We start from the raw sequence: 14746 nt of genomic DNA, 5'->3' as shown, positions 1-14746 counted from the left end.
CAAAAATACTTCATCCAATCTTTTTTTTATAACACGGATTAAGATTCAAGGAAGCTAATTTTTTTCATTAATAATTTTTAATTTTTTTGTCAAATAGTTTAGTGGCTAGAATTTTACTTTTTAAAATAAAATAGTGGGAGTATCAGGTTCGAACTCCGGTCCCTACATTTTATTAGCAATGTCTCAACCATCATGAAATATAATTCATAATTTTTATGTTTTATTTCAAAACTAATCATGAACCATCATGCAAAATATGTCTCTCTAATTAATGCACTAGCATTTAAATGAATTATTTGAATATATTTAATAAAGAATAAATTTACTTCACCAAAAAAATTAGAATTTCTTTTTATAAAAATACTAAAAATAAATTACAAAATATTTTTTATAAAAAGGACCGGAAGGAGTATAAATATAGAATTTTTATTTCATAAATTGTGCATTCATTGCATCTATTATTAATATATTAAAATCAATTACCACCAAAATTATTAATTTATCCTCATTACTTTTAACTACGTTCTAAATTTTATATCCTTACGCATTCATTGCATTTTTACTATTCTCCCGATCCATGTTTAGCGTAACCCTTAACATTTATTACATCTTTGTAAAGAAAAAAACATTTACTACATCTACCCCCATTTTCATTCCCGCGCTATACAACTATCTGACACAGAAGCAACAACAACATCATTCAATTGAATCCAAAAATGGCACGACCAAAAACGAAGAAGAAGATTCGAGAAACCGAAGAAGATTTAGATTCAACAACCCCAGAAGCCATAGAACGTAAGAGACTCAAATCATTAGCTTTTTCAAACAACATACTCACAGAAACACAAGCTAGAACTTCAATTCATCTTAACCCTTCTTCCATTGTTGCCAAACATCATGGTAAAGACATCATTAAGAAGTCTCAGAGGAAGAATAGTAGATACCTTTTCTCGTTTCCTGGTTTGTTTGCTCCTGTTGCTGGTGGCAAAATTGGTGAACTTAAAGATTTGGGAACTAAAAACCCCATTCTCTACCTTGATTTTCCTCAGGTTGGTTTTTCTTATACAATGTTGATTTCATTTTTTAGGGTTTTGGTTTGTGGGTCTGTGATGTTTTTGGGTTTAAAGCTAGTAAGCTAATTGGGTTTGTTTTTATTGGTTTTTTTGGAATGGTGATTTGGTTGTTTTGAGCTATGAACCACAGACACTAGCTAGTTGAGATTGTCTCCATTTCCCAAAATAAATGGAAGTGTCCATTAGTATATAAATTAAGGATATAATTAATCATTTAATTTAATTTGTATATATTTTTAGAATCGGAGGCATTAATTAATCATTTATAGACAAAACTATAGTAATGTAAACTTCCAGGATCCTAACTCGACACTGACATGTGGATACTGGTAATAATTTGAGAAAATAGAAGTGATTGAATTTAATCACGGTGTCTTTGTTGTGTTGGTCGGACACTAACACACTTTCAATCTTAAGTTCCAATGTTACACAGGTTTTGAGTGTAACTCTACTTGCACGGACATTGGACACAACACAAACACTGATACGTAGACATCGATAATGATTTTAGAAAATAGAGGTGATTGAGTGTAACCACTTGTGTTGGCCAAACACTAGACACATCTTCAATCTGAAGGGTGCTACATAGGTTTTGATTGTAACTCCACTCTACTTGCACGAATATAGACATGCACAGACAGATAGCAATTTGAGAAAATAGAAGTTGATTGAATGTAACCACTTGTGTCGTTGTTGTGTTAGTCAGACACTGGACATAGTTTTTGAGTGTAACACTACTTGCATAGACATTAGACATGTCACATACATTGACACAATGCCAATAATAATGTGAAATAATAGAAGTGATTGATTGTAACCACTTGCGTCGGTCAGAGACTGGATGCACATTTAGTCTGAAGTGACTGTGCTACACAGGTTTTGAGTGTAACCCTACTTGCGTATACATTGGACACGACACAGACACTGATATGTAGACATTGATGCTAATTTGAGAAAATTGAAGTGAATGAATGTTACCACTTGGGTCGTTGTTGTGCAAGTCAAACCTTCAATCTGAAGTTTCGATACAAATTAGGTATTGACTATTGAGTGTAACTCTGCTTGCAATTCAGTCATTAATTTTACTGTTTATAGGTAGAGCAGAAATTAAGAGTAACTTATAAAGTTGTAGTAATGGATTACACAATTGTCTTTGTTGCTATCAGTTAATATGTCAATTGGAGTTGTAACAAGAGAAATCCAGGACTAACAACAAACCGTTAAATCCAATTGTTTATGAAAAAGTTAATTGGGAGTTTCTGAAAAGATTGAGATACAATAATTGATTTCAATTTATACAAAAAAGTTATAGTTTATAATACTCATAATTATTGTAGGACTTTCTCACCGTTTTCAACGTAAGTTGTGTGGTAAAGTTTATCCGAACTAACTCATACTCTGGTAGAGGGAAAAGAAGTAAGAAGTAGAGTTCAAGAAGAAATTTAGAGAAAAGCTAGACAGAGGAATGTGGAATATTGTTATTTTTTAGTTACTTTCAATTAATACAACTGATTCAGCACTTATCTCAGCTAAATGGCTACATGTTCAACAGTTTTAGGACGTTTGATTCGGTACGTATGTATTGGTAACTGACGAGGTGCATTATCACATTCACTTTGCAGGGCCGGATGAAGTTATTTGGGACTATCTTATATCCCACAAACAGATACTTGACTCTACAGTTCTCCAGAGGTGGAAAGAATGTGACGTGTGAGGATTATTTCGATAACATGGTTGGTCTTTTTTGCCATTCATGTTTTTTTGTTTTTTTATTTGTCTTTGAGACATGGACTAATGTTAAGGGGACTCCCTGAAAGAACCTCCTTCTGTTCTCATTCTTCATTTACAAATTTGTATCGTCTGGGAATGAACTTTGCGAGTATGAACACTTAGGTTCCTTATTTATGAGCAATATCTTGATTTTACTAGATTGTATTTTCGGATGCATGGTGGATTGGGACGAAAGACGAGAACCCAGAAGAAACCAAACTGGAATTTCCTAAGGAATTGTCTGAGGTTAGGAACTTTTGGAATGTAACTACCTTGTTGTAAAAAGCAACTTTTTTTTATTACTTATTTGGCATGAAGATAAAATAAAGTATTTTTTCTTCGATTTCAGGGACAACAAGCTGAACCTGACTTTAAAGGGGGTGCAGGTGCTGGTGCAGCTTCTGTAGTTAATCAAGGTGTTTCCAAAACCAAGGTTAAACGGGCAGAGCCAGAGTCACCAGAGACACCTCTTGAAGAAGATTTATCAGACAGTGAAATCGACGTAAAAGACACAAAGGAATTGGTCCCAGTTCGCCAATCAGCGAGAGCTGCTAAAAAATCATACAAGTATAAGTCTCTTCTATTTAGTTACCTGATGTGTGCTGCTTTCCATAATAAAGTCATGAAAAATTAATTTTGTGTAACAAAACATTATTCCCTCCATTCCTTTTTTAGTTGTTGTTTTAGGGTTTACAAATACCAAGAAAACCAATAAATTTCATTATTTTTTTATGCAATTATTTGTCTGTTTTCTATATTTTCCTTAACTCATTCAATCTTTTTCTCTCTGCAATAAATAGTTAATGGTATTATTGACAAAGCAATAATTAGTTTTGCATTGAAGTTTGAAAATGACAAGGAAATAGGAACTTAATTTTTCTACAAAATTGACAGTTAAAAAGGAACAGAGGGAGTATTTGTCATTTGCTGATAGAGCCAATGGCTCTATATATAAAATTTTTATTGTTTTGTATGTGTGATAGTTTAGTTTTGAGTTATTGAACTTTACGTGGAATGTTTGATGTATCTAAATATTGTATCGAAGTCATATATTCATATAGTTCTTTTGTTGGGCCAGATTTGCTGAAATTTCTTCTGGTGAATCAACTGGTAACAGAAGCCTTGACATTTCTGAACATGAAGAAAAAGCAGAAGTTGAAACTGATGTAAATGATCATAGTACTTCAAATATCCTTATAGCAGGAAACTTATATTTTAGAACTTCATTGATCGTATATTCTATATTATCAGGAAACTTATATTTTATCTTCCTTAATTTACGAGTACAGAAAGAAACTGCAGTTATTGACATTGACGATGAAGATAATGCTTCAAAAGATCAAGTCCCCGTGGAAAATAAAGAATCTGCTTCAGTGTCAAAATCTAAAAAAGGTTCACTTGTTCAGGCTACTATATCCTCATTATTCAAGAAAGTGGAAGTAAAGGTATGCTTTTGAAACTGTTTATGTGAGAGTCGGGACTTGGCAACTTCAAATAAATACTTTTACAGTCCATATATTTTTCTAAATGTATAACTTTTTTGTTCATGCCAATATTAGATTCCTTTCATTAGTACATCGAAAGAATTATGGTAAATTGGTATCTAAGATATGGGATGCTTTGAATTTATTGTGTTGGCTGTATCTATAAGAAAAAGCTTATCTTGATAAGTCATTGAGAAATGCAGATATAATGTTTGATCTAGATTTAAACTCTCAAACTGTAGAGAGTCTGAGAGAATCTGAAAAAGGTATTTCTGAATTCTGAAGTGTTGGCTTACAATCAATTATTATACGAGGGTAGTACTTATAGACCAAGTTACCATTATAACTGTAAGTCTGTAACTGGCAGATTCTGATACTAGTAGAATCCAATTACTTGGCTACAATAAGATCATCCTTAGTATTACTACGCGGTTTGGAAGACCTTAGTTCCACCTTAATTTTGCGCCTTATTAAAATGAATCTGAGATTCTGAATTATCTAATTTGCTTCCAGTAATGTTCAATACCAGTCAAATTAATTATCTCACAAAAATATTATATTTTCAGAAGGCTTCAACCAATTCAAAGAAATCTCCATCATCATCAAAAGGTTGTTTTTTTTCCCCAGTCTCTTTACAGTATCATTGGAATGGTTATGAAAATCAAATAATTGTTTATTTTTTCAGCTTCTGGCCAGAAGTTGCAGCCTGCTGGTTCGAAAACAAAAATTGAACCGGTTGATTTTTTTAACTTGATTTGTTGAATCTCTTTTTCTTCATTAACCGGTTATAAGTGCTTCGTGTTTTTTTAAGACAGAGGCTGATTTATTGGCTATTGTTGTAGGATGAAGGATCCAAGAAAAGGCCAAGAAAGACCAAGGACAAAAGTCCAGGTGAATATACTTCCTTCTTTCTGTTTCTTCTAATGGTTTTGTGGTGTTATCATTATAAATAAACAGGGCAAAAATTGGAGTAATTCAATCAATCTAAATTTTTATATGCATCTTAGGATCATTGGTCAGAGACTACACAGGGCAAAAATTTCTTGTTCCTCATCATAGCAAAATAAAAAGAGAGAACACCATGATATCGGAACTGTCTTGTGCTAGAAACAATCTAAAACTTGTGAATGAATTGTCATTTTTTTGTCTCAGTTTAACATGCATCAAGCCATCAATATATGATTCTAAATTTTATTGAGTTCAAGTTCGAGTTACCACATAGATTGATCACTTTTAAATTTGTTAGCAATATTAGGATCTCTTAAGGATCAGTTTTTGACTGTTATTTTAGATATATTTAGAATAACTATTGAGATTCCTCTTGGGACTTCTTGTTGTTAGTCTCTATGAAGCAATGACACAAGCACGTCGACACTGGTAATAATTTGAGAAAATAAAACAATTGAATGTAACCATGTGTTGGTGTCGGACATCAGACACGCCTTCAATACGCGATGCTTCATAGGTTAGTCTTTCATATAAAATTGCATCTTGTTAAAGCTGTCAAACTGACAGAAACTTCTGCCTGTGTATATCATCAACCTAGTTAAAGAAACTAGCAAGGAATTGTTTGATTTTTTTGTTGTTGTCATACCTCATTAAATATTTAAAATAATCGAAACTAGCCATGTGTTCTCTTTTCAGTTGACTACCAATGTACATTAATTACTTCTTTATTTCTTATTAAATGAAACTTTGGCAAACTTACCATGTGTGTAAATTTTAGGTGAAAAAGTCAAGGCAAAAAGCAAGGAAAATGAGGTAAGATTTTCAAATTCTTGAACTTAATGCCTTTTTTGTCTGCGGGTTTAGCAGTTGAATCATTTTACACGGTGTTCTTATTTTTCATGCTTAATCAAAATGCTACCCAACCCAGCAACCGACTTAACATAATTGCTACCTAAATTCTCACCTTTTAGGTTTTTTTCTTTCTTTCTTTTTTATTTTTTTTTATTTTTTTTATTTTTAAAGTTTTCTGTTTTAATTTAGTTACAGGAAGTAGGCACACTCTTAAACTGGTTCTTGATAGTGTATCGGAACAGTAGTGATCTGTTCAAATTCTGCTAATGCTATAGCTGCTATTTAGCACTTTTGATTATTATTTTGTTATATGTTCCATCTTTAAATTGACATTGATTTATGCTTTAAGTAACCATATATTTCCATTTGCCCTTTCATCTGAATTCTACACTCTAGAAATAACTATCATCTGTCTTGTTGTCCATCTTAGGAAATATGAAACTTTGCATCAGTCTTACAGTTTTCTTTGACCTGATAGTTTCACCTTTACATAATCAATTGTAGGTTGAAGATGTCGATGAAGATGATGATGACATTGAAGAATTTTCAAATGCTTCAGAGGTAATTCTTCCCAAATTAACACCTGCCGGAAATCGCATGCATGTTAACCGAACATATATGAAGCTGGTTTTTTATTCTTGGTAATTTATACCTTGCACGGAGTTGAACCTTTTGATGTTATGTTTGTAAATGTTCTTTTTTTAGGATTCTGATGGAAGTGACGAAGACTGGGCTGCTTGAGAGTTTGATCGGATACCCTTTGACTGGTTTAGAAGAACCGTGATGTCTAAGCTTTGCATACACATAACTTTGATGCATAGATATATGAATATGAGAGAAGATATTCCATGGTTATTTATGGTTGGAAAATAGTGGAATTTGTTCAATGTTTACTTACCAACTCAATCTTTATCTCATTTATGATGGTTCAGTAGTTTTAGACTTAATGATAAACTTTCAATTATCTTGTGAAGAGTCACATGCACGCTAAAGAAGCATGCTTTTAAGGACATAAAAGTTTGAATAATACTTAAGTAACATCATTGTAATAGTTAGGTTTGATCGTATAAATAGACACGCCGCAGACGATTGTGAGCTTTTGAATTCGTTTGATTCTTCTCATTTAATTTATTTTGTTGCCATGAACATTGTGAAGAATTGGTCAGGTTAATATTTTGCTTTTTTTTTTTTCTTTCTCCTGCATGAAAGGATACAAGAAATTAAGAACTTAATCTAACTTATTTAGGAAATAATCACATTAACAAGTCAGTCTATAAAGCTTATAAAATGATACTACTAATATTTGTAACGTTTCATTTCAATTGAAGTAAGATTGTGAGAATATTCCTTAATGCACTTGTGTTTTTTCACTTCAAATTCGATCAAATAAAGCCATCAACTGTCTGAGGAACATACGCATGTTATGGAGAAGGAAATACGCCGTTTTCATATAGTAAGCTATAAGTTCTTTTAATAAGCTATCACGAAGATCTCACAGAAATAAGCTGAAAATAGTTTATAAACGTGTCATAAGCTACTTTGATAAGCTCTTCCAAATAGTCTAACAAATACTTATACTAGTAAATAAACTCAAATAAGTCCATGCAAACATGCCCATAATACTTTTTCTTTGGAACATAAGTTGTTGAGATACACTACCAAGGTATATTCAGGACATTGAAAAATTGTCTCAAGAGGAAATCATATTTGAAATAAAGATGTTTTAGGAAACCCCAAATGTCATTCAAATCATGTATTTCTTTATGATATATCTGATATACAACATTCAAAATAAAATAAAATAAAATACAATAACAGTAACAACCACCACCAAGCCTTATCCGCTAAGTTGGGTCGACTACATGGATCAAACGACGGCGTAATGTTCTATTAAATTTAACAAGAATAATAATACTTTTTCTTTCCTGTGATGTATTCAACTATATGACTACTGAAAGTTTAGGATTGCAAACTTAAGGTAATATTCGACCGATTTACATTGCAGCAACAATCTTTCAAAACTTTCACAAGATGCCAAGTTCAGTTAGAACTCGACCTTAGCGAGAGAACTTCTTTTCTCACCTCCAATGTCTAAAAGACCACACACATATCTTCGGAAGTATATTTCTGGATAGGAAAAAACCGTGTATTTGTCTGGAAGTAAATTTACAGACGACATAAAAGTTTTTTTTTTTTTTTCTTTCGAAAGTATACTTCTGAAGTGACTTTGATGGCGGAAAAAGAAGCTACTGACCTTAATTCCCTAAGAAAACATCAACCCTATTATTTGTGGCCCTTGACAAGAACTTCATGCAAATGGGTGGCTTAATTCCAGCAATAGCAAGTATTGAAGCAGGCAAAGTCCATATTCCATCACCACATATCAAACCAGAAGCAACAGCAGGTGCAAAAGCATCAGCCTTGGCCTTATTAAGCTTTTCCCAAACAAACAATATGAAACTTCCAACACACATGTCAATGGCAAAATAAGGTCCTAAATAAAAAGGTATTGCCATAGCCATTGGAAGTGGTATGAACCTCCCTACTTTACCAACCAAATCCTTAATCAAGTTAATCCCAATCGCCGCACCAAAGAATATATAACAAATCAGTAGACAATTATCTGGTAAAGAACCAAATCCTTGTACTCCAAGTATTGCCATGTTGCGGAACACAATTGCGTTCGGTGCAGGGTATTGACTTTTATGTGTTCCTAGGTCAGGAAATGCTTTGTAGAAAATCCAAAACACACAAGGCGAAATCACACATCCCATTGCTGTGCCGATTATTTGGCTCACAAACATGGACCGTGGCGAAGCCAGGGTAAGGTAACCGGTTTTGAAATCTTGCATCAAGTCAGAAGCTGTCGAAACGATGTTCATCATAACTCCACAGGCTGCTAGACTAGCTAGAACTCCACCATGTGATGCACCGGCCCATGCGCCAATTGTGAAGATGGCTAGTTTTCCGTAGGTTGATGCTAGGGACCAATCTGTTAGTCCAGAACCATAAGCATTGCAAAATGCTAAGGTTGGAGCAATTAGGTATATAACAAGTACATAATACCATTTTAGTTGAGGGAAGATGTGTGGCAATGTGGCTGTAGAGATGGCCGCAATAGCAACATATCCTCCAACTGCAAACCATGTAGCAATTTGATCTTTAAGAAATAGTTGTTTCCGCCGCTGATCGTCATAAGATAGCTCTGGACTTGAGGAGGAGTCTTGATGCGCAACAGGTAGAGCGTTCGCCCTTTGTTTGTTCCGGATTTGATTGAACAAACTAAATAAGGTATGAGTTAGAACCTTGACAAAGTTGTATAAACCATCTCCCAGGATGATTGCTATGGCTATAAATACCTGAATAACTCAATTTTGTAAGGGGAAACAAATTAATTGCCAGACCATAAAAAGTATGTAAAATGAGTTGTTATTTTTACACAAAGTCGACATCAAATTTGACAACAAATCAGATGGTTAATACTCTTCAAATATGCAGTTAGTTAAGCACAAAATATCATTTCTCATGCAAAATATAGTGATACTAGAAGTGCTTTGCATCAGGAAACATACCCTATAACCTTGGATTCCTTCAAGGCTGCCGTCACCAAGGCCTGCTTTGTACCAATGACCCTCTCTTGTTTTTATGAGAGGCCACATTATTCCCCACGAAAGAATTCCTCCAAGGAGAACTGATATATTTACGATATATGGACAAATCATTCCCACACCAATATAGAGTGCCGAAAAATCAAAGAAAAACCTGCAAATAAACAAAGTCAGATTAATTAATACCCCAAATTAGAATGATACTAATTTGAAGTATCTTGCTACTATATCTACAGAACAGATTCCCTGCATTAACTGTGTGAATGTGATGCATTTTCTGCTTCAAACCATCTGATCTCAAACTAACGGTCGATATTGTTTAAAATTGATTTTATGAATGTGTGATTTCAGCCGTTCGATCTCAAATTAATGACCGCGATTGTCTATCACGTGAAAATGTGTGATTCCCCTACAGCATGTTTTCATCTCAAGTTGAATAATTTTATTTAAAATGATGTAGATGTGACAACTTACCTATTATCATATGCTTTGAGCCCTAATGAAGGGAAGGCTTGAAATCCACACCCATCAGAAGCTGTATAGAACCATTGAAAGAAACCCCATAAGAAACTCAAACTGAAGAATTTTCCCAACAATTTAACTTGCTTCCTGGAAAAGTAGAAAAGAAAAAATAATTTTTTTTTTTTTTGTTTTTGAACGGCAAAAACCACTTAATAGATTGAGTATGGTATAGTGGTTACTTTGCTAGTTTAGCTCCTTGAGGAGTGTGGAGGCTATTGATGAGAAGAGCAGTTGCTGTACCACTTGGATATGTTAATTTGAAGTCAATAACCATAATCTACATTCAATAACAAATGCAATATTTGATCAAGATTACTGATAATAATTTCTAAAGAGCCATTGTGAAGCATTGACAGACACTGGGCATGACACTGACACGTTGATATTACTAATAATTTTAAACAATGCAACTAATTGAATATAGATTTGAACTTCCTACCGTCAACAATCCACACATTCACGATATTAGTACATCGGTGGTTGCTGGATCGATGTCAAACGCGACAAATTTCAAGCTCGGTAATACAGTTTTTAAAAAATTCAAAAACTGGAGTGTCCGCTCTAAATCCAACAATCATCAATGTGATGACTACTTGAATACATGAGATTACTGACTGCAGGTAATCCAAATCCATATAATCACATGTGTCGGTGTCGCGTAGGTGTCTCACACTAATACATGTAGGACACCAACACACTTCCAATCTAAAGTGTCAGTGCTACATAAAAAAATTAACTTAAGAATCAAATTTGCAATACATTAAAGATAAACTAATTAGGAAAAAAATAACATATTAATGGACAATGAATTATCAATATTTCAAGAATGTGTCATACCTTTCTAAGAGGTACAACTGAGAAGAGGCCCAAAAAACTAACAACAAAGAGGAAAGCAATTATCCATCCCAATTTTGGATCCTTAAAATCACTAGTGTCTGAAGATTGATTGGCTACATGTTCACTCATTCCAAATAGGTAACTCCCAAATCCTCCTGTTCATTCAAGTGAATCACGAAAAAAATTCATCAAATTAGGACAATGATGATATCAACAATAATAAATGTTTCTAGATTATAACAAGATTAGCTTTCCTTTCACATGTATAACATCAAAACCTCATTATAGAGTTTTTGTTTGTTATAAATTCCAAATTTTCTTGACTGATACTGACATAACATATCAACTAGATTAAACAGTAGGGTTTTAAACATTTCAACTATAAGTAGATTAATTGATAAGTCTATGTGTGTGTTTAGTTTAATGTTTCCAAATGTTACTTTTTGGTAAAATTAAGTTTTCTCCGTGACAGAAGAGAAGTACTTCCCGCACCCACTCTGCCATGTTGACATATCTATACACATGCCAAACTATTAATAACATATAAACAGTAATTTTAATAATCAGTGCTAATAAGGTACTAGTATGATTTGACTTTGACTTTTATAATAAATACAACCCCATTTATTTCCCATTTATAATTTGACTTTTATTGGGGATACGTTTTTGATGACTTTGAAGCGTTTTTTTTTTTCCTGTTGCTAGTCCAAGGTTCATATATTCCAGAAAGCGAAAGATTTTGATGACAAAAGATGGTGATTAATTGTTTACCACAAACACAAACATCAACCACCGTAGTATACAATTGACTGGTTGATGTGGTTAAAATTGGATTATATGCATATTAAACTAAACATGGACAAGAAAATGAATAATGAGAAAATTATTTGGCTCAATTTGAATAAACAACTTAATTAGCCGCTTATAGCATAAGCAGTTATCTATAATCTGTACTTCTATAACAACCGATAAAATAAAGTGAAACCATATTCATATAATTTGTACTTCTATAGCCAGAGTTCAACGCTAGAAACCCCTCTTATCTCAAACACTTATCCCCAATAAATTAGCATATTGTAGTAAAACCAAAAAAATTGCACCAAAAATCTTGACTAGTCCTTGTCAATTTCAAATCTAAGAATTAGCTATCAAAATTAATCAAAGATAAAACCAAGTGATTGAGCTAAAGTAGTTAATGAACTTCAATTAAGGACAAATTGTTCGGGAGAACCCGAATTTGAATCCTAACTGAAATAATTCTTGGCCAGACTTTGCTTATCTACTAGCCGAAATTTGGATTACCAAGACTCCTTTCCCCAAATAACCAAAGATTAAGGTAATTTTTTTATCACACAAATCAATTTTAATACAGGAATTACCATCACCCATTTTTCCAAAGAACCAAAGCGTTAAATAAAAAAAATAGTAACAGATCAAATTTTAACACATGAAGTAAAACAAGGGTCACAAAATCACAATAACACCATAAAAAACATTACATATATATCAAATCAAAGTAATAATAGAGACAGATTCATAGATTCAATAGAGAGAAAAAGAAGTGTTACCACTAAAAGCAATTCCAGAGGAAGCAACAACACAAGTCTGAATAACAGTATTCTCTTGTCTTGTAAAAGGCTGTTTCAACAAATCAGATTTTTCCAAAAACTTTGTCCAAGTTTTGACAAAGAAGAATCCCAAAAGACCAGCAGAGACATTAAGTGAAGGTATAATCCCAGTAGTGAGATTAAGCTTCATCACAATGAAACTGAAAAGTATGCTGAGAAAAAAGCTAACCACAAAAGCTCTGAAAGTTAATTGATTCTTCCATGATGGAACCAATAAGTGCTTAAACACTTTCTCAACAGAAGTTTCTTCTTCTTCCAACAACCTTGTACTCTTTTGTTGTTCCAATTTTTTTTGTTCATCATCAACATGTTGTTCAAATTCAAAACCGCTGTCAACTGCCCTATCCTCATTCTCATTTTGTGCCATGTCCCCTAGATATTTGAATATAGGTTCGGATTCTCTAAGGACTATGAAACTGTTTATATAGTACTAGTACTTTGCCTAATTTGGTTAAAATTGTTGTATGTACCTTTATTTCCAAGGGAAACGGATTTTCTCCATTGAGCAAAAATATTGAGGATATAATGTGAGTTAATCCTATCCCTCCATTTCATTTAATAACAAATCAAGGGTCATAAAATAAAACGCATGAAATTTATGTCGTTTTAATTTGTTTCTTCCACGAAAGCAGGCAAATAATTCAACATTCAATACTTGACTAAACCTAAAGTAGGTATACTATTCAATACTTGGATTTAATGGTTGAAAAATACACGAATTATTAAAACGACATTTAATTATGGTTGAAAAATACACGAAATCAAGGGTCATATGTATAGCAAAGGTGTTCGTAAACCGGATAAAAGAGACCACTTAACACTAACCATCGGCTTCAAACAAGAACCGAATGGTCCTAAAAGGTTAGGAATCAAATACACGAAAGACATTTGAAAGCATCAAATTCATGATTTTGTTGATAAACATAATCATCATTTGCAAGCATAAATGACAAACAAGATAAATACCCCCGGAATATAAACCTGCAAAATTATTCAGGTGATCAATTGATGAGAAAACTTTACATAGAAAAAGTTTCTGCCAAATACCCAATAAAAAAAATAAGTATATATTAACACAAAAACACTTCAAAACACCAATTAGTATCCTACACCAACGACAAGACTAAATAAAAATTTGTCTTGTTAAAATTGCAAGTAAAAATAAGCACATGCGGTATTAGACCTATAAGTTTGAGGAAAAAAAACTGTTACTAAACAATCTATTTTAGACCTATATATAAGTTTATAAGCTATAAGCTAAAAAATTAACTTTGAAAAAAAGGCTCAATAATAACAAAGCAGTGAGAGAGGGAAGGAATAGTGACGATACAGAGAAGGAAGTGAAGCCCCGTGATGCCGGCGGCGATGCATTCCATTACTCCACCGCTGCCTCTACTTCAACTGCATTTCTCAACAGTGAACAGAGAATTGGAAACAGATTGAAAAATTTGGAGGGTAAAAATGCAATTACGCTTAAAACAAAAAAAAGTAAATTAAAATGATTTTTTAAAAATGAAAAGTTATTTTGATTAATTGTTTTTAAGAAAATCATTTTCAATAAAAGGGAAATTCAATTTTTTTTTTTGTTATTTTAAAGATAAAGAAACACAAAATAGTTTATTTTATGTTTTATTTTTTTATGAAAATTTTCTAAAAAAAATATTCTCAATTTTTATATTTTTTTGAACAGGATTCTGAATTTTTAGATTAAAATCATTTTTATTTTAATCAATGTCAAATAAGCCCTGATTTATATTTATCAAAATTGTAACTTTTTTTTAAACATGCATCTAACTACCTTTTTTTTTTTTTTTGACGCAGCATCTAACTACTTTTACAACACAGAAATTTATGGAAGTACTCCTTTTCGTCCTTATTATATAAAAAAAATAGTTTTTAGATTCATAAAATGTAATGTTTGATGTATTTAGACTATATTATGAACTAGATACATTTGATGTCTATATATTTTATTTGACTTGAGGAAGAATGTAATACTCCCTCTGGGATCCGGTCATTTTTAT

At 32.6% G+C, this 14746-nt stretch overlaps 2 protein-coding genes across 6 annotated transcripts; one reads left to right on the top strand and one right to left on the bottom strand.

Annotated features, from left to right (window-relative positions):
- Nucleotides 1-633: 633 nt before the first annotated feature.
- LOC123907993 (DNA-binding protein RHL1-like) lies at nucleotides 634-7231 on the top strand. 4 transcript variants are annotated; one of them, XM_045958485.1, is made up of 12 exons: nucleotides 636-1049; nucleotides 2696-2806; nucleotides 3003-3089; nucleotides 3193-3410; nucleotides 3922-4009; nucleotides 4133-4288; nucleotides 4894-4936; nucleotides 5013-5062; nucleotides 5170-5218; nucleotides 6054-6088; nucleotides 6632-6688; nucleotides 6833-7231. In XM_045958485.1, the coding sequence occupies exons 1-12, from the start codon at nucleotides 717-719 to the stop codon at nucleotides 6866-6868; spliced, it is 1263 nt and encodes a 420-aa protein (XP_045814441.1). In that variant the 5' UTR covers nucleotides 636-716; the 3' UTR covers nucleotides 6869-7231. The 4 variants fall into 4 exon arrangements, with proteins under 4 accessions (XP_045814438.1, XP_045814441.1, XP_045814440.1 ...); XM_045958484.1 differs by having other exon boundaries at nucleotides 3922-4031; nucleotides 4131-4288; nucleotides 4897-4936; XM_045958483.1 differs by having other exon boundaries at nucleotides 638-1049; nucleotides 3922-4031; nucleotides 4131-4288.
- A 636-nt stretch (nucleotides 7232-7867) lies between these two features.
- On the bottom strand, nucleotides 7868-14172 carry LOC123907989 (probable metal-nicotianamine transporter YSL8). Of its 2 annotated transcripts, none has more exons than XM_045958478.1 (7): nucleotides 14053-14172; nucleotides 12663-13703; nucleotides 11095-11249; nucleotides 10437-10534; nucleotides 10210-10344; nucleotides 9700-9889; nucleotides 7868-9486 (listed from the first exon to the last, which is right to left on the bottom strand). In XM_045958478.1, exons 2-7 carry the CDS (start codon nucleotides 13087-13089, stop codon nucleotides 8383-8385), a joined length of 2109 nt encoding a protein of 702 aa, XP_045814434.1. In that variant the 5' UTR covers nucleotides 13090-13703; nucleotides 14053-14172; the 3' UTR covers nucleotides 7868-8382. The 2 variants fall into 2 exon arrangements, with proteins under 2 accessions (XP_045814434.1, XP_045814433.1); XM_045958477.1 differs by lacking the exon at nucleotides 14053-14172 and having other exon boundaries at nucleotides 12663-13151; nucleotides 13184-13476.
- Nucleotides 14173-14746: the final 574 nt, after the last annotated feature.

The sequence above is a fragment of the Trifolium pratense genome, linkage group LG2 (genome assembly GCF_020283565.1).
Source record: "Trifolium pratense cultivar HEN17-A07 linkage group LG2, ARS_RC_1.1, whole genome shotgun sequence".
Lineage (NCBI taxonomy): Eukaryota > Viridiplantae > Streptophyta > Magnoliopsida > Fabales > Fabaceae > Trifolium > Trifolium pratense.
This window is presented reverse-complemented; position numbering and strand designations above follow the sequence as displayed.

Coding starts and splice junctions, on each gene's coding strand:
- LOC123907989 (XM_045958477.1), bottom strand. CDS start 13,277: ATGAAATGGAGGGATAGGATTAACTCACATTATATCCTCAATATTTTT. Junction 10,345..10,436: donor CAAGGAGCTAAACTAGCAAA/GTAACCACTATA, acceptor CTACTTTTCCAG/GAAGCAAGTTAAATTGTTGG. Junction 9,487..9,699: donor AAGGAATCCAAGGTTATAGG/GTATGTTTCCTG, acceptor TGAGTTATTCAG/GTATTTATAGCCATAGCAAT.
- LOC123907993 (XM_045958482.1), top strand. CDS start 717: ATGGCACGACCAAAAACGAAGAAGAAGATTCGAGAAACCGAAGAAGAT. Junction 4,937..5,012: donor ATCTCCATCATCATCAAAAG/GTTGTTTTTTTT, acceptor TTATTTTTTCAG/CTTCTGGCCAGAAGTTGCAG. Junction 6,089..6,631: donor CAAAAAGCAAGGAAAATGAG/GTAAGATTTTCA, acceptor AATCAATTGTAG/GTTGAAGATGTCGATGAAGA.